The sequence below is a fragment of the Macaca mulatta genome, chromosome 19, assembly GCF_049350105.2.
Source record: "Macaca mulatta isolate MMU2019108-1 chromosome 19, T2T-MMU8v2.0, whole genome shotgun sequence".
Taxonomy (NCBI): domain Eukaryota; kingdom Metazoa; phylum Chordata; class Mammalia; order Primates; family Cercopithecidae; genus Macaca; species Macaca mulatta.
Window position 1 is genome coordinate 57,169,437 of NC_133424.1, and position 24,489 is coordinate 57,193,925.

Genomic DNA, 24,489 nt, shown 5'->3' on the forward strand with positions numbered 1-24,489 from the left:
TGTTATCTCTTTTTAACCACAATTTTAGAAAATTAATTGCAAAACCATTGAATAGTACATTTTATTTATTTATTATTTGTTTATTTATTTTAGAAACAGAGTCTCACTTTGTTGCCCAGACTGGAGTGCAGTGGCGTGATCATGGCTCATTTCAGCCTAGACCTGCTGGGCTCACACGATCCTTCCATCTCAGCCTCCAGAATAGCTGGGACTATAGGTGGGCACCACCCCACCTGGCTAAATTTTTAAAAAATTTTTGTAGAGATGGGCATCTCACTATGTTGCCTAGGCTGGTCTGGAACTCCTGGGCTCAAGTGCTTCTCCTGCCTCGGCCTCCCAAAGTGCTGGGATTACAGATGTGAGCCACCGTGCCCGCCCTGGACCTTACTTTTGTTGCTCAGTTTCTGGTAATTCAGAGTTGTTGTTCTTACAACCTTAGTTGTTCTACAGCCACCTCATATTCCATGGGAGGGATTTACAGGGCTCTTTTAACGAGGCCCCTAAAGACAGGTGTTTGTATCATTTCCAGCCTTTTACTATTACAATGTTGTAGTGAATAACTTTAGACACTGTCATTTATTTTATTTATTTATTTATTTATTTATTTCAGAGACAGGAATCTTGCCATCTTGCCCAGGCTGGTCTCAAACTCCTGGGCTCAAACAGTCCTCCCGCCTCGGCCTCCTAAAATACTGGGATTTATAGGCATAAGCCCCCATGCCTGGCCAATGCACACTGTCATTTAGCTTATGTCAACACCTGAGTGTAGGACACACTCCTGGAGGTGGAATTGCTGGGCCAAAGAGTTTGTTTCTTGTCATTGTGATAGATATTGACAAATGAACCCTCCCAGAAGTTGTGCTGAGTTCTGTTCCCACCAGCAACATAGGTGATGACCTCTTTCTGGAGGAAGGGGGCATCCTTGGGATCCACAGAGCCAGGAATGGAGAGTAGGCCCAGAATTTTGGTATAGATGTTCTATAAACTTATAGTAAGGTTAAGAAAACCGCAACTATCCATATCAGAGTCTTGGTGGGGGGCGGGGTATAACGGAGATCATAAAGGGGCTAAAACACTGGACACCCTCCCTCCGCATTGCTCCTGCATGGGAGTCGGGAATCTTTTCAGGTCCATATGATCTCACCTTGAGGAGCTGTGAGTTCCCAGAAGCCTCTGGGTTACTGATTGCTTGTGGTGAAAATGCCTATGCTACTGAAATCTAACTTTTAAAAAAAAATTATGGGCTGGGCGCAGTGGCTCACGACTGTAATGGGAGGCTACAGCGGGTGTATCACTTGAGGTAAGGAGTTCAAGACTAGCCCATAGTGAAACCCTGTCTCTACAAAAAAAATTAGCCAGACGTGTCATGCATGCTTGTAATCTCAGCTACTCGAGGCTGAGGTGGGAGAATCCCTTGAACCCGGGAGGTGGAGGGTGCAGGAAGCCATGATCGAGTCACTGCACTCCAACCTGGGTGACAAGAGTGAGACTCCGTCTCCAAAAAAAAAAAAAAAAGAACTGGATTGTCTGGCTCAACTCCGGGCACAGCATGCAGGGCCCAGTTCTGCTGTTCTGCTGTTTGTTCTGCTTTCCTCCACATATTGGCATCACCCTCTGGTGCCAAGATGGCTGCTGCATTCCAGGCATCACATCCAGACTCAGACCCAGAGAAGCTGCCCATCCCTACCTGGGTGAGCCTTTGTAGGAACGAGAAACCTCACCCAGCAGCAGAAACCTCACCCAGCAGCGTCTCTTCTGGTCTCATTCACCAGCGCTGCCTGCCGCTTAACCAATCCCTGGCCAAAAGAATAGGACCGCCTGGATGGCTGGACCAATCGCGACCTGCCCTCTGGGCCTGGGGAGAGGCCCGGATGAAGGCTGCAGGACAGGATGGAAGTCTAGACCTCTGTTACCAGCAGTGACTACTTCTGTCTGGGTTGTTGTAACATGTTTGAATTGTATTCTCTTTTAAGTACTGACTAAAAGTTCTGCATTAAACCTTGACTCTTCTTTTAATAATACAAAAGGAATCGAAGTCCTCGTTTGAAAGGGTGAAGAGAGAGAGAGAGGGGGAGGGAGGGAGGGAGGGAGGGAAGTAGACAGAGGGGGAGTAGAATCCAGCCACTGGAAAATCCAGAGTAGCTGGCTTTGCTTAATCCATGCCTGGAAATAACTGCTGGGTTTGCAACAACCTCTCCCCAGGAGACAGACCAAGGAAACTACAAAACTGCAGGAAGGATTGAATGGCCGGGCACGGTGGCTCACGCCTGTTACCCCAACACTTTGGGAGGCCGAGGTGGGTGGATCACCTGAGGTCAGGAATTCCAGACCAGCCTGGCCAGCATGGTGAAACCTCGTCTCTACTAGAAATACAAAAATAAGCCGGTCGTGGTGGCACGCGCCTATAGTCCCAGCTATTAGGGAGGCTGAGGCAGGAGAATTGCTTGAACCCGGGAGGCGGAGGTTGCAGTGAGCTGAGATCGTGCCACTGCACTACAGCCTGGGGGAGAGAGTGAGAATTTGTCTCAAAAAAAAAAAAAAAAAAGGATTGAAGGTGGATTCTGAGGGTACTCTGACCCCATGAACCCAGCATGAAATCTTCCTGGCATTAAGGAACATTGAGGCTGTGGAGGATTGGAAATCCCTCCAGGGAAAACACACTTCTCTTGAGCAGGGTCACAAGGGGTGGGGGCAATGTGGGAGATGGGGCAAGTCCAAAGACAAGGTCAACAGCAATAATAATAATAACAATGACAGGCATTTGTTGCTTGTTTGCCGGGCCTCTTGCATCCAGTTCTCCCAACATCCCTGTGAGGTGGTGATGCTTATCTCCATTCTCCAGCGGAGGAAGCTGAGGCCCAGAGAGGTGAAGTCATTTGCCACAAAATCCCCCAGCCAAATGCAGGTAGAACCAGGTTTTCAGCCAGACTCACCAGCTCATGGCAGAGCTGCCCTGGAGTCTGCAGCCATTCAGTCTATAGCCGGGCCGCTCCATCCTTCAAGGCAGTTTAACGTCAAGATTCCTGATCTGCCTCAACCTGAGGCCTCTAGAAGATACATCACCCCTGACAAGCTGAAGACGTGTGTCCGGAACACTCAGACACACACAAAGTGCTATGGGTACGCCACACCCCGACCTAGCTGTCTCTTCCTGATGGACCTCACCGGGTAGAAGTGCCTGGCACCGCCTGCCTCGGCTCCCAAGGTCAGCTCTCGCTCCCGAACAGAACTTTCTGAGATGATGATGAAAACGTTCTCCATCTGTGCAGTTCAGTGGAGTAGCCACTGATCACATGAGGCTAGTGAGCACTTGAAAGTGGCTAGTTTGAGGAACTGCATTTTTTAATGCAGTTAATTTTAATTACTTTGAATATATATACACATGTATATACATTTATGTATACATATTTATACACATATATACACTTTTACATATATGTGTATATATTTTTTTTTTTTCAATTTTTTTTTTTTTTTTTTTTTTGGGAGATGGAGTCTTGCTCTGTTGCCCAGGCTGGAGTACAGTGGCACAATTTCAGCTCACTATAACCTCCACCTGTCAGGTTCAAGCGATTCTCCTGCCTCAGCCTCCCAAGTAGCTGGGATTACAGGTGTGCACCACCACAGCCAGCTAATGTTTGTATTTTTAGTGGAGACAGCGTTTCATCCTGTTGCCCAGACTGGTCTTGAACTCCTGACCTCAAGTGATCTGCCTGCCTCTGCCTCCCAAAGTGCTAGGATTACAGGCATGAGCCACCACACCTGGCCTATTCAGTATTTTTTTTTGAGACAGGGTCTCACTCTGTCACCCAGGCTGAAGTGCAGTGTCATGATCAAAGTTCACTGCAGCCTCGACCTCCCAGGCTCAGCAATCCTCCTGCCTCAGCCTTCTGAGTAACTGGAACTACAGTTGAAAGCCACCAAGCCTACCTAATTTTTTAAATTTCTTTGTCTGTAAAGATGGGGTCCTACTATGTTGCCCAGCCTGGTCTCAAATTCCTGGGCTCAAGCAATCTTCCCACCTCAGCCTCTCAGAGGGGTAGGATTACAAGTGTGAGTCACCTGTGCCTGGCCTAAATTTATATTTAAATATGACTAATAACTATGATATTAAACAGCATAACACTAGACCCTCCATCACCCAAGCTCTGTTGATCCAACCAACAGAGCATAGTTGATCTCTCCCACCTCCCAGCCTTACACACACATGCCCCACGCCCTCCTTCCTGCCTCCACTCACCCAAGATATTGCAACCTCCTCAATATGCCTTGATGACTATCTCAGCCTCCACATCCTTGCATTGCTGTTTATGCTGCCTGGTGCATCTCACGCTGTCTCACCCCATCATCTGCCTCATTTCTACTCTCACTCCAGGTCTCAGCTCAGATGCCCCCTCCCGCAGGAAGCCCTCCCTAGCCCTCAGGTTGAATGAGGTGTGTCTCCTTGGGTTCTCCCAGACTTCTGGGCTCCTCCATCTCAGCCCTGATCACCCTGGATCATAATTGTGTGAGAGGGGTCTGCCCACCACACCCTACAGGACTGTGTGCCCTACTGTGGACAGAGGGCAGAGCAGAGATGGTCTCAATCATCACTGTGTCACCAACATCACCCAGCACCCACGACTGGGCACTGGGAGTGTATGCTGGAATGAATGGAGAATGCTTTTTATAAACTAGGCTAAGCCAGGTGTGGTGGGTCACATCTGTAATCCCAGTACTTTGGGAAGCCAAGGTAGGAGGTTCACTTGAGCCCAGGAGTTCAACACCAGCCTGGGGCAACATAGTGAGATCCCATCTCTACAAAACATTAAAAAATTAGCCAGGGATGTTAGTGTACAACTGTGGTCCCAGCTACTCAGGAGGCTGAGATGGAAGGATTGCTTGAGCCCAGGAGTTGGAGGCTACAGTGAGCAATGATCATGCCACTATACTCCAGCCTGGGCAACAGAGTGAGACCCTGTCTTCAAAAAACAAAAAACAAACAAGAATAACACACTTGGAATAAACATGATCCAGAAAAGTACAAAACATACACTCTGGGGCTGGGTGCAGTGGCTCATGCCTATACTCCTAGCACTTTGGGAGGCTGAGGCAGGAGGATCATCTGAGATCAGGAGTCTGAGACCAGCCTGGCCAACATGGCGAAACCCCATCTCTATTAAAAATACAAAAATTAGCCGGGCATAGTAACACATGCCTGTAATCCCAGCTACTCAGAAAGCTGAGGCAGAAGAATCGCTTGAACCTGGGAAGATTGCAGTAAACCGAGACTGTGCCACTGTACTCCAGCCTGGGTGACACAGCGTCTCAAAAAAAAAAACCACACACACTCTTAAAAACTACAAAATAATGTTCGTGAATGGAAAGACAGAGCAAGACCCTGACTCAAGAAAAAAAAAAAAACAGGCCGAGCACGGTGGCTCACGCGTGTAATCCCAGCACTTTGGAAGGCCGAGGTGGGCAGATCACCTGAGGTCAGGAGTTCAAGACCAACATGGAGAAACCCCGTCTCTACTAAAAATACAAAATTAGCTGGGCGTGGTGGCGCATGCCTGTAATCCCAGGTACTCGGGAGGCTGAGTGGGAGGATCACTTGAATCCTGGTGGCAGAGGTTGCGGTGAACCGAGATTACGCCATTGCACTCCAGTCTGGGCAACAAGACGAAACTCCATCTCAAAAAAAATAAATTAATTAAAATAAAAAACCACTAGGCTAACAGCTTTTTTTTTTTTTTTTTTTTTTGAGACAATGTCTCGCTCTGTCACCCAGGCTAGTGTGCAGTGGCGCGATCTCGGCTCCCTGCAACCCCTTGCCTCCCAGGTTCAAGTGATTCTCCTGCCTCAGCCTACACAGTTGCTGGGATTACAAGCACCCACCACCATGCCTGACTAATTTTTGTATTTTTAGTAGAGACAGGGTTTCACCATGTTGGCCAGGCTGGTCTCAAACTCCTCACTTCATGATCTACCCACCTTGGCCTCCCAAAGTGCTGGGATTACAGACGTGAGCTACCGCACCCGGCCTGTCTCAGAGCCTTCAAGTGAGTCAGTCACAGGTGAAATCCCACCTCTGTCTATTGGCAGACTTGTTTCTTTTCCTGGGCCTCTGTTTCCACATCTGTGCAATGGGAACAGTTATTTATGGTGGCTGCTGAATGAGGTAGTGTGTGTTTGAGCAAACCTAGGGGAATTGCTCAAACAGCAGCTGCTATGACTATTGCTATAGTGACTGCTGTTGTAGTCACGCTGAGTGAGAAAAAGAGGTTGAAGAGGGTCAGGGGAGGAGTCCTGGGAAGTTCCCCAGTCACCCTGAAAAACTGGTTCAACCTCTGTCTGTGCTTCCATCCCAGGGAGTATAGGTGGAGCCTCCAGAGCCCATGGACAGGGCATGCTGGGGCTGGGCCAGCCTCAGCGGTGTCTCTAAGGCACCCCTGGGATCCCCACTGAGCTGGCCTACTTCAGACAGCCAGGGCCCACCCCTCTGGCCCCCTTAGTGTCCAGCTCGTGGCCCCTTGGCATTTCCACAAGACGCCAAGATGGAGATTCCCATGGGGACCCAGGGCTGCTTCTCAAAGAGCCTCCTGCTCTCAGGTAAGGAGGAAATAGACCCTAAAGGCCGAGGGGAAAAATGAGGACTCAGCCCAGAGATTGAAGTTTCCTCTTAGAAGTAGGGAAAGATTACCTGAGAGGATGAAATGAGAGTATGATGGGGGAGGGGCAACAGAATCACAGCCTCATTGCCATTTTATCTATGGAATTTTCTATAATGTTAGGACCATGAAGTCAGGAATTTATGTATGTTTGGTTCCCTGCTATATCTCCAGTGTCTAGAAATTGAAGGAAGTTTAGATGTATTATATATAGTTGGTATTATGGTTTATATATTACATATGCCTATAAGTATTAGTTGAATAAATGAATGAATGAATTCAGAGAGTCCATGTGTTTAGAAGCAGGCCACACAGCATCTCAAGGTAGAAAAACCTCTGGATCAATAGGATGGCAAATCTGTGGTATCTATGCCTATGTTCCCACGCCTGCACCCAGGGCAGACATCACTAATCAATCCCAGCATTGTTTCCAATGAGCAGCACTCAGAGTCCTTGCTCCCAGCTGAAGATCTCTATCTAGAGAGGAGCATGCCATGGTCCCTGGCAACACCCCTGATCTCAGCCCTTCCCTATAACTTCCCACAGCCTCAATCCTGGTTCTCTGGATGCTCCAAGGCTCCCAGGCAGCCCTCCACATCCAGAAGATTCCAGAACAGCCTCAAAAGAATCAGGACCTTCTCCTGTCAGTCCAGGGTGTCCCAGACACCTTCCAGGACTTCAACTGGTACCTGGGGGAGGAGATGTATGGAGGCACGAGGCTATTTACCTACATCCCTGGGATACAACGGCCCCAGAGGGATGGCAGTGCCATGGGACAGCGAGACATCGTGGGCTTTCCCAATGGTTCTATGCTGCTGCGCCGCGCCCAGCCTACAGACAGTGGCACCTACCAAGTAGCCGTTACCATCAACTCTGAATGGACTATGAAGGCCAAGACTGAGGTCCAGGTAGCTGGTAAGTGTTAGGGTCTGGGGATAAGGTGAGGAAGCTAATGAGCCCTGAGCAGCTACCATGCACCAGGTGCTGTGCAAACACCATTTCATTTGGTCCTCTCATTCATTCACTTGACACATATTGAGCGTCTACTGTGTACCAGTCCCCAGAGATAGTCTTTAACCCTCACATGCATTAACTAATAAAATATCTATGAAATGCCTGCCTTGTGCCTGACACTGGAGAATGTACCATCTCGTTTACCTTTCACATGCACTGACATTAACCACATTTTAATTGAGCACTTACTGTATGCCTGGTTGTGAGGAATGCATCCCTCAATCTTTATGTTCATAAGGCGAGTATTTACTGATGAATCCACTCGGGGCAAAGTGTGAGGAACAGGATGGTGGACAATAATGACAGCTGGCATTTCTTGGGTACTTGTGAAGAGCCAGGCACCATCTTAAACCTTTTCCCTAAAGCATAGTTTCTCAGCTTCAGCACTACTGATGTTTTGTATTGGCCAGTTCTTCCCACTAGAGGGTTTGTGCGTTGCAGAGATTTCAGCAGCACCCCTGGCCTCTACTCACTGGGTACCAGTAGCACCTTCCTAGTCATGACAATCAAAAATGTCTTCAGATATTACCAAATGTCTCCAGCCTGGGATAAGAATCACCCCTGGTTGAGAACCACTACCCTATATTTACTCATTTTTACCTTAAAACAACTCCATGAGGTGGGTGCCATTATTGTCTCCATTTTACAGATTGAAAAATAGAGGCACGCAGTGGTTATGACTTGCTGAGTAAAGAACATGAACCAGAATGATGTGACATGGGAAGGGGGGTCATCAGGGAGACCTCACTCAAGAAGTGACCTTAGAGGAGAGACAAGAAGAAGGTGATTGAGGGATGGAGGTGCTGTGGCCCCTTGGCATTTCCACAGGATGCAGATCACCCCAGAATTCATATGCTGAAATCCTAAACTCCAAGATGATGGTATTAAAAGGTGGGACTTGGGTCCCACCCAAGCACAGTGGCTCATACCTGCAATCCCAGCATTTTGAGAGCCTGAAGTGGGTGGATCACCTGAGGTCAAGAGTTCGAGATCAGCCTGGCCAACATGGTGAAACCCTGGCTCTACTAAAAAATACAAAGATTAGCTGGGCATGGTGGCAAGTGCCTCTAATGCCAGCCACATGGGAGGCTGAGGCAGGAGAATCACTTGAACCCGGGAGGCAGAGGTTGCAGTGAACCAAGATCATGCCACTGAACTCCAGCCTGGGCAACAGAGCAAGACTCCATCTCAAAAAATAAAAAAGTGGGGCTTGTGGGAGGTGATTAGATCATGAGGGTAGAGCACTTGTAAATAGATTGCATGCCTTTAAAAAAAAAAATTGTGGAGACAGGGTCTTACTGGTATTGCTCAGGCTGGTCTCAAACTCCTGGCCTCAAGCAATCCTTCCACCTTGGCCTCCCAGTCCTGGGATTACAAGAGTAAGCCATCATGCCCAGTCTCGGCTCACTGTAACCTCCACCTCCCAGGCTCAAGTGATCCTCCCACCTCAGCTTCCCATGTAGCTGGGACTGTAGGCGTGTGCCATCACATCCGGCTAATTTTTTTTTATTTATTGGTAGTGACTGGGTTTTGCCATGTTGCCCAGGCTGGTCTCCAACTCCTGAGCTCAGGTGATCCACCCACCTCAGCCTCCTAAAATGCTGGGATTACAGGCGTGAGCCACCACTCCTGGTCCCTAGTTAAATTTTAAAATGGGTTTTGGACAGTGGATAGAAAAAATTTTAGAGAAACGGATGAAATAGGCAAAAGTTAATTCAACACATGCATTCATTTGATTACACAAATCTGCATAAAATGACCCTCTAGTCCGGTTGGAGACAACAGTCCTTACTTCACTCATGGAGCCTGAGGTGGCTTCTCCCCACGTTTCCAGGGCTCCCAGGTCACAGGTGCCCCTTTTGGAAGCTGCACAGCGTGGTCATTAGGGAGTTCAGGTGGCCTGGGTATGATCCCAGCACTGCACTTATAGTGAGCCATCAGGCAAGGCAATTTACTGTTCCATGCCTCAGTTTCCTTATCTGTAAAATGGCATAGAGTTTCTTTGTTGGATCATTGAGAGAACAGTGTGTGTGTGTGTGTGTGTGTGTGTGTGTGTGTGTGTGTGTGTATTTCAAACTTCATAACAACCCTAAGAGCTAGGCATTCGTATTATTCTCATTTCACAGACGAACCAAGTCACAGAGAGATGGAATAATTTGCCCAAGGTCACACAGCCAGTAGGCAGCATTAGGATCTCGTAATCTATGAGCTTAGCTGCCAAGAAGGGTTGGGATAGAACAGATGTCCAGTTTGAGAGTAAAGCGGGGAGGTCAGAGGGTAAGAGCCAGGTAGGCATGGTCTTAATTCTGGCAAGTCCAATTTAAGAATCCTCCGAGTCCCCTACATCTCCTGCAAAACACAGCCCAGAACCTCATCCTTCTGCTAAAAGGATTCAGGTATCATCAACTGAGGTGAGAAAAAGCAAAGCAGATTGGCTCTGGGCTCGATGACTCACATCTGTAATTCCAACACTTTGGGAGGCCAAGGCGGGAGAACTGCTTGAGTACAGGAATTTGAGACCAGCCTGAGTAATTTAGTGACACCTCTTCTTTACAAAAAATTTTAAAATTAGCCAGGAGTAGTGGTGTGTGCCTGTAGCCCAGCTACTTGGGAGACTGAGGTGGGAGGATGGCTTAAAGCCCAGGAATTCGAGGCTGCAGTGAACCACGATCATGACATTGCACTCCAGTCTGGGCAACAGAGTGAGATGCTGTTTCAAAAAAGAAAAAAAAAATCAATTTGATGGGGTAGAGTTGGGGAGCTTGTCAGCAAACAGATTTTGGATGTGCTGAGGATCATATGAAACCCTAGGGAACTGGTGACATTGAGATAGGGGAGAGCTGAGGAGTTCCATCTGGGACATGTTGAAAATTTTTTTAATAGAGATAGGGTCTCACTATGTTGCCCAGGCTGGTCTCGAACTCCTGGGCTCAAGTGATCCTCCCACCTCAGCCTCCCAAATTGCTGAGATTACAAGCGTGAGCAACGCGCCCGGCCCACTGGGACATGTTGGATTTTATGTGCCACCCAGATGGTTGGATACTCAAATCTGAAAAGCAGGAGAAAGCTCTGGGCTAGAAATAGGAAACTGCACCTCAGTTCTCCAGGCAGTCACTGATACAGTCGGTGGGGGATTGGGGGAGCCCTCAGGAGACGTCGCACAGTCCCCCCTCTCTCTCTTTCTTTCTCTCATCCCTCAGAAAAGAATAAGGAACTACCCAGTACACACCTGCCCACCAACGCTGGGATCCTGGCAGCCACCATCATTGGATCTCTTGCTGCTGGGGCCCTTCTCATCAGCTGCATTGCCTATCTCCTGGTGACAAGGAACTGGAAGGGCCAGAGCCACAGGTACAGGGTCCCCAGGCGTCCCTCTCCTGTCTCCTCCCACTGTCTTCTCAAGCCCCGTGGATTCTTCCACAAGTCACATCATCCGGCTCATACACAATCTCATCAAATCTTGGAACTCCTGGGGTGAAAAGGATCTTTCTATCCTGTGTAAAACAGAATTCTGCATTGCAAGGGACAGGAAACCTATTCTTAAACTGACTTACCAAAAACAAGGAATTTTAGACAGGGTCTCGCTCTGTCACCCAGGCTGGAGTGCAGTGGTGCAATCACGACTCACTGCAGCCTCGACCTCCCTGGGCTCAGGTGATTCTTTCACCTCAGCCTCCCAGGTAGCTGAGACTACAGGTGTGCATCACCAGGCCTGGCTAATTTTTTTTTTTTTTTTTTGTAGAGATGAGGTTTTGCCCAGGCTGGTCTTGAACTCCTGGGCTCAAGTGATCTTCCAGCCTTGGCCTCCCAAAGTGCTGAGAATACAGGCATGCGCCACTGTTCCCTGCCCAAAAACAAGGAATTGTTTAATACTACATAACTTATTAACTTCAGGTAGGGCTGCATCCAGGGGCTCAGTGTTCTCAAGTGACTCCTTTATATACTCCTCAACTCTGTATTTTTCTTCGGTGGCTTCATTCTTAGGCAGGCTCTCCCCTGTTGCGACAAGATCACTCCCAAGGGGCAGGCTTATACTCCACCGGTTCAGCCATTCCTAGCAAGGAGACAACCTTGTTCCTGGTAGTTCCAGCAAAAGCCCCAAGTCTACCTCTCATTGGCTTAACTCAGATCACTTGACTTTTCATGACCCAATCACTGTGGCCAGGGGTTGGTGGCCAGGGAAAGCCCTGATTGGCCAAACTTGGGCTATTTGTGCAGCCCCAGAGCCTGGGATAGATCCAACTCCGTTTAATCAAATGAATTGAGAGTGTAGACCAGCCCTCCAAAGGAAAACTGGATGCTATTGTCAAAGAAGGGGAGTGGCCAGCGGCAGGCAAAGCTATCAGATGCCACCTACCTCTTTGTGGGGAGAGAGAGTTGGGGTCCTGTTTCCCCCAGGGAGAGTCTATTCGTGAAAAATTCCTTTCTTATGACATCAGCGTCTTCAGAACTTTGTCTCTTGAAATTGATTCTGAACTGATTGTAGATAAGATGTCTAATTTTTCTGCCACTCACCAGTTCCCAGAATTTGAAAGCAGCAATTTTGTCTCCTTTCCTAACTCTTCCTTATGTGCCATGGATTTCTTCTTCTTCTTCTTCTTCTTCTTCTTCTTCTTCTTCTTCTTCTTTCTTCTTTCTTCTTTCTTCTTTCTTCTTTCTTCCTCTTCTTCCTCTTCCTTCTTCCTCTTCCTCTTCCTCTTCTTCCTTCTTCCTTCTTCCTTCTTCCTTCTTCTTTTTTTTTGAGACAGTCTTGCCGCAGTGCAGTGGAGCAATCTTGGCTCACTGCAATCTCTGCCTCCGGGGCTCAAGCAATTTCGTGCCTCAGCCTCCCAAGTAGCTGGGACTACAGGCATGCACCACAACACCCGGCTAATTTTTTTGTATTTTAGTAGAGATGGGGTTTCACCATGTTGCCCTGAGTGGTCTCAAACTCCTAATCTCAGGCAATCCGCCGGCCTCGGCCTCCCAAAGTACTGGAATTACAGGCGTGAGCCACTGCGCCTGGTCTATTTCTTTTTTCTTTTTTAGAGAGACAAGGTCTTGCTCTATCACCCAGGCTGGAGTGCAGTGGCGTGATCATAGTTTACTACAGCCTCAGACTCCTGGGCTCAAGTGATTCTCCCACCTCAGCCTCCTGGGTAACTGGGACCACAGGCCTGTGCTACCACACCTGGCTAATTATCTGTATTATTATTTTTTGTAGAGATGGGGTCTTGCTATGTTGCCCAAGCTGACCTCAAACTCCTGGCCTTAAGTGATCCTTCCACCTCAGCCTCCCAAAATGCTCGAATTACAGGCATGCACCACCATGCCTAGCTTATTTTTTACTTTTTGTAAAAATAAGATCTCCCTGTGTTGCCCTGGCTGGTCTTGAATTGCTGGGCTCAAGCCATCCTCCCATCTTAGCTCCCGAAGTAGCTGGGACTACAGGAATGCACTATTTCCAAGCTTGCTTGCTTCTTGTTTTGCTCTTGTCGCCCAGGCTGGAATCCAGTGGCGCGATCTCAGCTCACTGCAACCTCCCCTTCACGGGTTCAAGCGATTATGCTGCCTCAGCTTCCTGAGTAGCTGGAATTACAGGCACCCACCACATCGCCTGGCTAATTTTTGTATTTTTAGTAGAGACAGGGTTTCACCATGTTGGCCAGGATGGTCTCAAATCCTGACCTCAGGTGATCTGCCCGCCTTGGCCTCCCAAAGTGCTGGGATTACAGGAGTGAGCCCCTGCACCCAGTCAATTATTATTTTTTGTACTCAAAACTGCACGCACACCTTCCACCCCCTCCCCCCTCTCCATTTTCCTTCATAGGGAAGGAATGTTGCTCTCTGATATTCTACTGTCAATGCTTTACTCCAATTTTCTTCCCCTCTCTTTCCCCGCTAGACTGCCTGCTCCAGGGAGCCAGGGATCTCTGTCCATCTTGTGCTCTGCTGTGTCCCCAGTGCCTTCAGTGACGCCCAGCACATGGTTGGTGCTTGTAAATACTTATTTGGTGAATTAACAAACTCGCTATAGTGGTGTCAAGAGTACTTTTGTTTCAGACTCAAAGTCTCACTCTATTGCCCAGGTTGGGGTGCAGTGGTGCAATCATAGCTCACTGTAGCCTCGACCTCCCTGGTTCAAACTATCCTCCCACCCCGAGTCTCCCAAGTAGCTGGGACCCCAGGTGCGCACCACCACGCCTGGTTAATTTTTGTAGAGACGGAATCTCACTTTGTGGGTCAGGCAGGTCTCAAACTCCTGGCCTCAAAAAATTCTCCTGCCTTGGTCTCCCAGTGTGCTGGGAGTATAGTCATGAGCCACTTCACTTGGTTCCAGTGTACTTTTTAAATTAAGGGTATTCAGGACGGGTGAGTGACTCACACCTGTAATCCCAGTATTTTGGGAGGCCAAGGCGGGTGAATCACTTGAGGTCAGGAGTTCGAGACCAACCTGACGAACATGGTGAAAACCTGTCTCTACTAACAATACAAAATTATCCAAGCATGGGCCGGGTGTGGTGCCTCACGTCTGTAATCCCAGCACTTTGGGAGGCCAAGGCGAGCTGATCACGAGGTCAGCAGATCGAGACCATCCTGGCTAACACGGTGAAACCCCATCTCTACTAAAAATACAAAAAATTAGCCGGGCATGGTGGCGGGTGCCTGTAGTCCCAGCTACTAGGGAGGCTGAGGCAGGAGAATGTCGTGAACCTGGGAGGCAGAGCTTGCAGTGAGCTGAGATTGCACCACTACACTCCAGCCTGGGCAACAGAGCGAGACTCCGTCTCAAAAACAAAAAAAAAATTAGCCGAGCATGGTGGCACACACCTGTAATCCCAGCTACTTGGAAGGCAGAGGCAAGAGAATCCCTTGAACCTAGGAGGCGGAGGTTGCAGTGAGCTGACATCACGCCATTGCACTCCAGCCTGGGCGACAGAGCGAGACTCTGTCTCAAAAAAAAAAAATAAATAAAAATAAAAAATAAATAAGGATATTCAAATGAATCAATATAAAGAGAAACATTAAGGAAATCTAAGACAGATGGATGGAGCAGGACCATGTGGGTGATCTCTGTAAATGGTGATGTCTGTGATGTCTGGAGAACGTTGCTCATTGGCATGAGGTGGTGGCTAGGGAAACTGAGGGACTGCGGATGGGGATTATGGAATAAGAGTCTGGGATAGTTCAGGCCTCATCCTAGCTCACTCTGAAGGAGAGACCATGTGGCTTTCAGGGGCCTGGTGGGATTTCCAGCCTCTCTAAGTCTCTCTCCATCCACCCGAGTGTCTCTCTATCCTAATATCAATTCCCTCCATGTGTCCCCAGGATGGCGACCACAGAGAAACCAGAATTGGGCCCTGCTCATGATGCTGGTAAGGCAAGAGCCCCAGATCTCACTACCTAGCCCTCCTCTCAGCTCCTCCCTTCTCTCCCATAGCCACAAGCCCCCTTATTCTCCCTCACTCAGGGGTCTCCCAATGCACCTGCCCGAGACCTCCTTGGGGCCCCCTGAACTCCACCCACATAATCTGAGCACATCGGCACCACCCCAAACCTGCTTTCTCTCTTCTTCTCAATGGCTGGCACCCCCATCCCATCATGTGAGTGGATCCTATCCACCCCCACAGGCCACTAACAGCCTCCTAGACCCCCCCACACCCAGCTCCTCACTGGTCTCCCAGCCTCCAGACACCTCCAACCCATCCCGAGACAAGATCTTTCTAAAATTCTGATCCTGTTACTCCTCTGCTCAAAGGCCCTCCATGGCTCCCCTGTGCCCTTGGGACAAAGTTTAGTCTCCTTAACATGGTTCTCAAGGCCCTTCATAAGACAGATCAAACATCGTTTCTGAAACACAGCTGGCTCTCACCAGACCTCTGCATTCACCCTCTCCTGCCTTAGCTTCACTCTTACTTCTCTCTACTATCTCAGATGCCCCCTCCAGGAAGCCCTCACTGAGTGCTAGGCTGCTTAGGCACCCCCTCTTGGGTTCCCACCCACCCCTAGTCCCCCCACTCCAGCCCTAAACACTCCAGGTTGTCACTCTGGAGATTGGTCTGTGTCCCCCACAGGACTGTGAGTCCCGGAAGGGCAGGCCCGGGATTGACATGGTCGCCACTGTGTCCCCAGCACTGGGTTTGGCTAGAAGAAGAATTTTCACAAATGTCCGTTGAATAAATAAATAAATGAATGTCAACAGGCAGCCAGAGTGGCCTGTGGGACCCATCTGTCAGCTGGTACCTCCCCTGTCCCCTGTTTCAGGTGACAACAACATCTATGAAGTGATGCCCTCTCCGGTCCTCCTGGTGTCCCCCATCAGTGACATGAAGTCCATAAACCCAGCCCAGGTGAGTCCCATCCCCAGCCTCTCCCCTGAAGCCAATGCTAACAGGCACCTCCCCTCTGAGCTGGCTGTGGTCCTCTGGGCCACCTTGACACCAAGTCTGGGAATCTCAACTCTCTATATATTGTTCCCTGTTTGTAAAAATCCTAAGGAAAAGAGACTGGAAGGAAACAGCACAACAGAAGCAGCATTTGTCTCTGGGGTGTGAAGGGTGCTGGGTGGGTTTTATCTTCTTTTCTTTTATACTTGTCTGTGTTTTCTGCACTGAGCAGCTATTCCCTTTATAATGGGGAGGTTTTATATATATAACAAAAAGTGTATAAAAATGAGTTACTTAGGCTGTGCGCGGTGGCTCATGCCTATAATTCTAGCACTTTGGGAGGCTGAGGTGGGTGGATCACCTGAGGTCAGGAGTTTGAGACCAGCCTGGCCAACATGGCAAAACCCCATCTCTACTAAAAATGCAAAATTAGCCAGGTGTGATGGTGCATGCCTGTAATCGCAGCTACTTGGGAGGCTGAGGAAGGAGAATCGCTTGAACCCAGGAGGTGGAGGTTGCAGTGAGCTGAGGTCATGCCACTGCACTCCAGCCTACGTGACAGGAGCGAGACTCCGTCCCAAAAAAAAAAAAAAAAAAAAGAGGTTATTTAGATTAAATAAAAAGAAAAACTTAGCTGGGCATGATGACTCACGCCTATAAATCCCAACACTTTGGGAGACCAAGGTGGGAGAATCACTTGAGGCCGGGAATTTGAGACCAGCCTGGGGAACATAGCGAGACAAATCTACAAAATTTTATATCTACAAATATCTACAAAATTTTAGCTAGCCATGGTGGTGTGCACCTATAGTCCCAGCTACCAGGGAGGCTGAGGAGGGAGGATCCCTTGAACCCAGGAGTTTGAGGCTGCAGTGAGCCATGATTGCACCACTGCACTCTGGCCTGGGTGACAGAGCAAGATCCTGTCTTTTTCTAAAAAAGCGAAAAATAAGAGAAACTTAAAACACTAAGGCTAAGAGCTTAGAACCAGAGGTGTTGACAGGGGTAGACTGAGAGTTAACGGAGTGGTTGACAGGATACCACACAAAGCTGGGGCCCAGTACCCATTTGTCAGAAGAGAACGCTGAGGTGCAAGGGAGCTAATCCCCTCTGCCCAGGGGCCTCGCAGTCTGGGAGGGATGATGGGGACTTGGAATCTGAGAGTGTCCCAGAACCAAAGGTCAAAGATTAGAGGGTGGGGGTGCCGAGCGCCCACTCACCTGTGTCCTTGCCTTGCAGCCCCTGCCCACGCTCCCACCCCTACAGGCGGGGCCAGAGAACCACCAGTACGAGGTATGGAGCTGGGAGCTGGGAGGGGTGGTGGGGATCCCATGGATCCAGGAGCCCCGAAGCCTGGGTGGGGAGGGGTCAAGACAACCAAAACTGGGGGCTCTCCTCCCCTTGTCCCCACAAGCCTCATGGTCTCAGCTCTCGGAGAAGCCCAAACCGCCTCCCTGAGAGACCCTGGCAAGTCCCTTTTCCTCCCAAGGCTGTGATTTCCTTCTTTGCAAAAGGGATCCAAAACTTTGAATTTGCACGGGAGGAACAAGGCCCAGAGAGGGACAGGGGATTGCCCGGGGCCACACAGCCAGTCGGGTCCCCAGTGAAACCCCACCACAGGGCTCAGTCCCTCTCCATCCCCTCCTGTCTGCTGTCTGTCCCTGTGGCTCTGTCTCTCTCTGAGTGGCCTACATATGTCTGTGTGTCTGTCTTCCCCTTTCTTAGACTCTCTCTCTCTCTCAATTTCTCTGGCTGTGTCCTTTTTAATCTCTCTTTCTCTGTTTCCAGTTTGTTCATGCTGCCTTGTCTAAGATGCATCTCTTTACACATCTTTGTTTCTCTGCATCTCTCTCTCCATTCTCTCCATTCTCTGTCTCCCCTGCCTCTTTGTCTCTGTCACTGTGTCCACCTCATTTCCTGGTTCTTCCAGGACCTCTTTTCTCTGCGTCTCACTCTCTTTCCACCTTGCTCTTCCATTCTTTCTCTCTCTATATTTCTCCCCATCTCACTCTGTCTTTCATCCTCTGTCCCTCTCTGTCTCCCCAAGACTCTCACCCTCCACCCAGTCATAATTCTGTTCTCTCTCCCCCCCAAGCAGGACCTGCTAAACCCCGACCCTGCCCCCTACTGCCAGCTGGTGCCAACCTCCTGATGAGTCCTGGCCCAGGCCAGCCGGGGAGAAGACAAGGCCCTAGCCCTCCCTTGGGAGCCTCACACCTGAGACCAGCAGCACAAGGCCATGGGGAGCTGTGGGGCCGATGAGGTGGACTCGGCCAAGGACTCAGCAGCACATGGGGCAGGTGTCCTGGCAGGGGGACAGGAGACTGTAACAGGCCTGGGTCCCTGTACAGCCCCTGAATGCATGCCCACCTTCGGTCTGTTCCTTCCAGCAAGCTGGCCTGGGCCATGTGCCTGTGAAAATCAGGCTCTGGCCCCTTTCCCTGCCAAAGTCCCCCAAGATCTGGATATCTGGGGACAAGGGGGTGGCCTCAGGCCTGCCTCCCAGGCAGTTGGCTGGGCTCCCAACTGTCTGTCCTCAATGCCCTACCCCAACTCCACCAGTGACCCTGAGTCTTTTCCCCTGGGGACAAGGCAGACACCTCGCCATGCAGGCCTCAGGTGGCAGAGAGGCCCAGCCTTACAGGCCTGTGGCCCCACACGCCAGTCCCAGCAAGGTGACCATGGCTGCCGGACCCCTTCCCTGTTCAGGCAGGCCCAGCCGCTCTCAGAAACCGCTGCCAGCTGCTGGCCTTGGCCCCCACCCTGAATCTCACCGAGTCCCTCTGGGCAGCAGCTCCCTTCTCCACCCCACCCCAGCCCCGGTCCCAAATGTGGCCTCACCTTGTCCTCCCCTCCCCCAATCTACGCATTCATTCAGCAATAAATGAGCCTTTGCTGTATGCCAGACCCAGTTCTAGACTCTTGCAGCCTTGATAGAAAGTAAAACAAAACTCCTGCTTTCCCAGAGGGTCGCTCTGGCAGGGGAGAGACTCAGGAAATAAAATAATGAACATGCACTGTCTGTCAGATGGGGATAAGTGTATTGGAGAAATGGAGGGGAGTCGAGAGTATTGGGGGACTGAGATTTTTAATTAGAGAGGGCAGAGAGGTCCTCGCTGAGAAGGTGACAAATGAGCAAAGACTTGAAGGAGGGGAAGAAGGGAGCCTTGTGGGGCTCTGGAGGAAGAGCATTCCAGGCAGAGAGAATAGCAAGTGCAAAGGCCCCGGGGCAGAAGCATGCCTGGCACATTTAAGGAGCAGCAAGGCGGCTGGACATGGTGGCTCACGCCTGTAATCCCAGCACTTTGGGAAGCCAAGGCAGGCAGGTCACTTGAGGTCAAGGGTTCAAGACCAGCCTGGCCAACATGGTGAAATCCCATCTCTATTAAAAATACAAAAATTAGCCGGGCATGGTGGTGGGCGCCTGTAAATAAAGAGAGACTCAGGAAATAAAATAATGAACATGTGCTGTCTATCAGATGGGGATAAGTGTATTGGGGAAATGGAGCAACTGGGGAGGCTGAGGCAGGAAAATTGCTTAAACTGGAAGGCGGATTTTGCAGTGGGCCAAGATCACACCATTATACTCCAATCTGGGTGACAGAGCAAGACTCCGCCTCAAAAAAAAAGAGCAGCAAGGAGGCCAGTGTGGTGGAGAGAGTGGGGAAGCAGGAAAGGGTGGGTGGGTGTTGATGTCAGGAGATGGACGGAGGGGCACGTGGCACAGGGCCAGGAAAGGCACTGCCAAGACTGTGGCTCTGGGAGGCAGGGTGCTGTGAAAGGCTGAATAACGGGCCCCCAGTGACGTCTACATCCTAACCCCTATGAATGTTACGTTATATGACAAAAGAATACAGCTGTGATTAAGTTCAGCATCCTGCTTTTGGGAGATTATCCTGGATTGCCCTGGCAGGCTCTTCATGTAATCACACAGGTCCTTATAATCAAGAAGGACACAGGAAGCGTGAGTCAGAGGGGCTATGACAACAAAGGAAGCAAAACCCTTTGAAAATGGGAAAAGGAGCCGAAAGTCAAGGCAGCACTTCAGAGTCAGAACAATTCAGTGTGAGAAAGATTCCGTGGGCCATTGTGAGTGTTGAAGACAGAAGGGGGCCATGAGCTAAGGAATGCAAGAAACTTCTAGAAGCTGGAAGAGGGCCAAGCTCGGTGGCTCACGCCTGCAGTCCCAGCACTTTGGGAGGCCAAGGTGGGAGGATCACTTGAGGCCAGGAGTTGGAGACCAGCCTGGGCAACATAACAAGACCCCGTCTCTAAAAAAAAAAAAAAAAAATCAGAGCCAAGGGTGGTGGCTCACGCCTGTAATCACAGCACTTTGGGAGGCCGAGACAGGGGGATCACTTGAGGTCAGGAGTTCAAGAACCAGCCTGGCCAACAAGGGGAAACCCCATCTCTACCAAACATACAAAAATTAGCCAGGCATGGTGGCAGGCGCCTGTAATCCCAGCTACTGGGGAGGCTGAGGCAGGAGAATCGCTTGAACCCAGGAGGCGGAGGTTGCGGTGAGCCAAGGTCACGCCATTGCACTCCAGCCTGGGTGACAGAGCGAGACTCTGTCTCAAAAAAAAAAAAAAAAAAAAAATCAGAATTGGGGAAAGGCAAGAAAATGGATTCTCTTCTTAGAACCTCCAGAAAGCAACAGTCCCGCTGAAACCTTGGCTTTAGTACAGCAAGGCCCCTTTTGGATTCTTGATCTCCAGAACTGTAAGATAAAAAAACTTGTGTTGTTCTAAGCCACTGAACTTGTGGCAATGTTTTACAGGAAACGGGAAACTAATACAGAGGATGAGGAAGAAATCACAGAAGGGGAAGTTGCGTCTCATGCTGACTCAGTATGCAAATACTCCCTGGAAGACTTCTCCTTCCCCAGACCACTCTAGACACCCAATGCCTGGGCCTTTGACCGCCTTGCTAAGATGGTCAACCAGGTCAGCCAGGTAGCCAGGGCCCAGGGCTAGAAGTGTGAGGGATTCCACCTTTTCTCTCTCTTCTTTTTTTTCTTTTTTGAGACAGAGTCTTGCTCTTTCGCCGAGGCTGGAGTGCAGTGGCGCGATCTCAGTTCACTGCAACCTGCGCCTCCCAGGCTCAAGCAATTCTCTTGCCTCAGCCTACCACGTAGCTGAACTGCAGGTGCACACCACCTCACCCAGCTACTTTGTGTGTGTGTGTGTGTGTTTTCAGTAGAGACGAATTTCACCATGCTGGCCAGGCTGGTCTCGAACTCCTGGCTCTGCAGGCAGGAGGACTGAAATCCATGGTGGCAAATGCCTGTAATCCTAGCACTTTGGGAGACCAAGGCAGGCAGATTACTTGAGGTCAAGAGTTCAAGGCCAGCCTAGCCAACATGCTGAAACACTGTCTCTACTAAAAATACAAAAATTAGCCAGGCATGGTGGTAGGTTGAGACAGGAGAATCACTTGAATCCGGGAGGCAGAGATTGCATTGAGCCGAGGTCATGCCACTGCACTCCAGCCTGGGCAACAGAGCAACACTCTAAAACAAAACATTGACAGAATTCGGTTCTGGTTTGGATACAGGGGATTGGAGAGAAGAGTGTGCCAGTCATTGGTTTGTTCATCATTTCAATGAACATTTATTGAGCATCTGCTGTGGACAGCCCTATTCTAGGCTCTGGGGAGACAGCCATGAACCAGACAGTGATGCCTGCTTTTGGAGAGCTGACCTGCTAGTGGGAGAAAGGCCACAGACAAAGCGCATGGAACACAATGTCAGGGGTGATGAAGCTATGAAGGAATGGAGCAGATGCTGGAACTGGCATGCTGAAGAGGTGCTGGAGAGGGTCATCTCCTGGGGGATGCTTCGAGCAATGGGAGGGTGTGGAGCAGGAGTGTTGCACACACTGTGACTGGGCCAGGTTTGCAAGAGAAATCAAAACATGGCCACACAAACACTTCTGTGTAAATGTTCACAGCAGCATTATTCACAATGGCCAGAAAGTAGAAATAACCCAAATGTCCATGAGCAGATGAATGGGTTTTTTGTTTGTTTTGTTTATGTTTTTGTTTTTGTTTTGAGACAGTCTCACTCTGCTGCCCAGACTGGAGTGCAAAGGTGCAATCTTGGCTCACTGCAACCTCCACCTCCTGGGTTCAAGCCATTCTCCTGCCTCAGCCTCCCGAGTAGCTGGGACTTCAGGCATGCACCACCATGCCCGGCTAATTTTTGTATTTTTAGTGTAGACGCGGCTTCACCATGTTGGCCAGGCTGGTCTCAAACTCCTGACCTCAAGTGATCCACCCGCCTCGGCCTCCCAAAGTGCTGATTATAGGCATGAGCCACTGCACTCAGCTGGATATGTATTTTTTAAAATAGAGATGGGGCACACCAACATGGCACAAGTATACATATGTAACAAACCTGCACGTTATGCACATGTACCCTAGAACTTAAAGTATAATAATAATAAATAAATTAAAAATAAATAAAATTAAAAAAAAATAAAATAGAGATGGGGTCTCACTATATTGCCCAGGCTGGTCTTAACTTTCTGGGTCAAGCAATCCTCCTGCCTCAGCTTCCCAAAGTGCTGGGATTATAAGCATGAGCCATCACTTCAAGTCAGGATAAATGAATAAACATATATGGTACAGTCAGCCTGGCACAGTGGCTCATGCCTATAATGCCAGCACTTTGGGAGGCCGAGGTGGACCGGATCACCTGAGGTCAGGAGTTTGAGACCAGCCTGGCCAACATGGAGAAACCCTGTCTCTACAAAAATGTAAAAATTAGCCGGGTGTGGTGGCAGATGCCTGTAATCTCAGCTACTCGGGAGGGTGAGGCAGGAGAATTGCTTGAACCTGGGAGGTGGAGGTTGCAGTGAGCCAAGATCGTGCCACTGCACTCCAGCCTGGGCGAAAAGAGTGAGACTCTGTGAGACTCTGTCAAAAAATATATATATATGGTACAGTCATGCACCACGTAACATTTCCATCAACCACTGACCACATGTATGACAGTGGTCCCATAAGATTATAATACCGTTTTTTGTTTGTTTGTTGTTTTGTTTTGTTTGTTTGTTTTAGAGAAGGTCTCACTCTGTTGCCCAGGCTGGGGTGCACTGGCACAATCTCAGCTCGCTGCACCCTCCACCTCCTGCGTTCAAGTGATTCTCCTGCCTCAACTTCCTGAATAGCTGGGATTACAGGTGTGCACCACCATGTCCAGCTAATTTTTGTATTTTTAGTAAAGTCAGGATTTCATCATGTTGGCCAGGTTGGTCTTGAACTCCTGACCTCAAGTGATCCACGTGCCTTGGCCTCCCAAAGTGCTGGGATTACAGGCAGGAGCCAGGACACCTGACTGTCATACCGTATTTTTACTGTATCTTTTCTATGTTTAGATACAGGAATATTTATCATTGTGCTACAATTGCCTACAGTTTTCAGCCACAGACTGTGCAAGTTTGTAACCTAGGAGCAATAGCCTGTACCCTATACCCTAGGTGTGTAGTAGGCTTTACCATCTAGGTTTGTGTAAACACATTCTATAATGTTCACACAACAATGAAATCGCCTAAGGACTTGTTTCTCAGAACATATCCTCATCATGAAGCGATGCATGGCTGTATTATCCGGGGAACATTATTCAGCCATGACAATAAATGAAGCCCTGATACATACTGCAGCAAAGAAGACCCAGAAAACGCTGTGCTAAGTGCAAGAAGCCAGATGCAAAGGACTCCATATGGTAGGATCCCATTTCTATGAAATGCCCAGGTAATTCATCAAGACAAAAAGTAGATGTAGTAGTTGTTAGGGTTGAGAAGAAGGGCGGAATGAGGAAGTGACTGCTCGTGGATACAAGCTTTCTCTTAGGGGTGATAGGATGTTCTCAATTTTTTTTGTTGTTTGTTTTATTTTGTTTTGTTTTTTGAGATGGAGTCTTGCTCGTTCACCCAGGCTGGCATGATCTCAGCTCACTGCAACCTCCGCCTCCCGGGTTTAAGCGATTCTCCTGCCTCAGCCTCCCGAGTAGCTGGGATTACAGGTGTATGCCACCATACCTGGCTAATTTTTGTATTTTTAGTAGAGACAGGGTTTGTTGGCCAGGCTGATCTCGAACTCCTGAACTCAGGCAATCCGCCCACCTCAGTCTCCCAAAATGCTGGGATTACAGGCATGAGCCACTGCATCCAGCCATGTTCTCCAATTGGTTGTAACTATGGCTGCACAACTCTGTGAATATACTAAAAGCTGTTGAAGTATACCCTTTATTTTGGTTTTGTTTTCGTTTTAAGAGACAGGGTCTTGCTCTTTCACCCAGGCTGGAGTGCAGTGGTTGCGATGTGGGCTCATTGCAGCCTCAACCTCCTGGGCTTAAGCAGTCCTCCTTCCTCAGACTCCTGAGTAGCTAGGATTACAGGCATGCGCCACCATGCCCAGCTAATTTTTGTATTTTTAGTAGAGATGGAATTTCGCCA

General features: G+C 49.3%; 1 protein-coding gene across 8 annotated transcripts; it reads left to right on the forward strand.

Annotated features, from left to right (window-relative positions):
- The first annotated feature begins 5,280 nt into the window (after positions 1–5,280).
- CEACAM19 (CEA cell adhesion molecule 19) lies at positions 5,281–18,935 on the forward strand. Of its 8 annotated transcripts, none has more exons than XM_077980412.1 (9): positions 5,281–5,456; positions 5,989–6,591; positions 7,197–7,565; positions 10,865–11,015; positions 13,549–13,632; positions 14,973–15,019; positions 15,909–15,994; positions 17,270–17,323; positions 18,126–18,935. In XM_077980412.1, exons 2-9 carry the CDS (start codon positions 6,537–6,539, stop codon positions 18,180–18,182), a joined length of 903 nt encoding a protein of 300 aa, XP_077836538.1. In that variant the 5' UTR covers positions 5,281–5,456; positions 5,989–6,536; the 3' UTR covers positions 18,183–18,935. The 8 variants fall into 8 exon arrangements, with proteins under 8 accessions (XP_077836538.1, XP_077836544.1, XP_077836543.1 ...); XM_077980418.1 differs by having other exon boundaries at positions 5,290–5,416; positions 6,010–6,591; positions 18,129–18,935; XM_077980417.1 differs by having other exon boundaries at positions 5,290–5,406; positions 6,003–6,591; positions 18,129–18,935.
- The last annotated feature ends 5,554 nt before the right edge of the window (positions 18,936–24,489 follow it).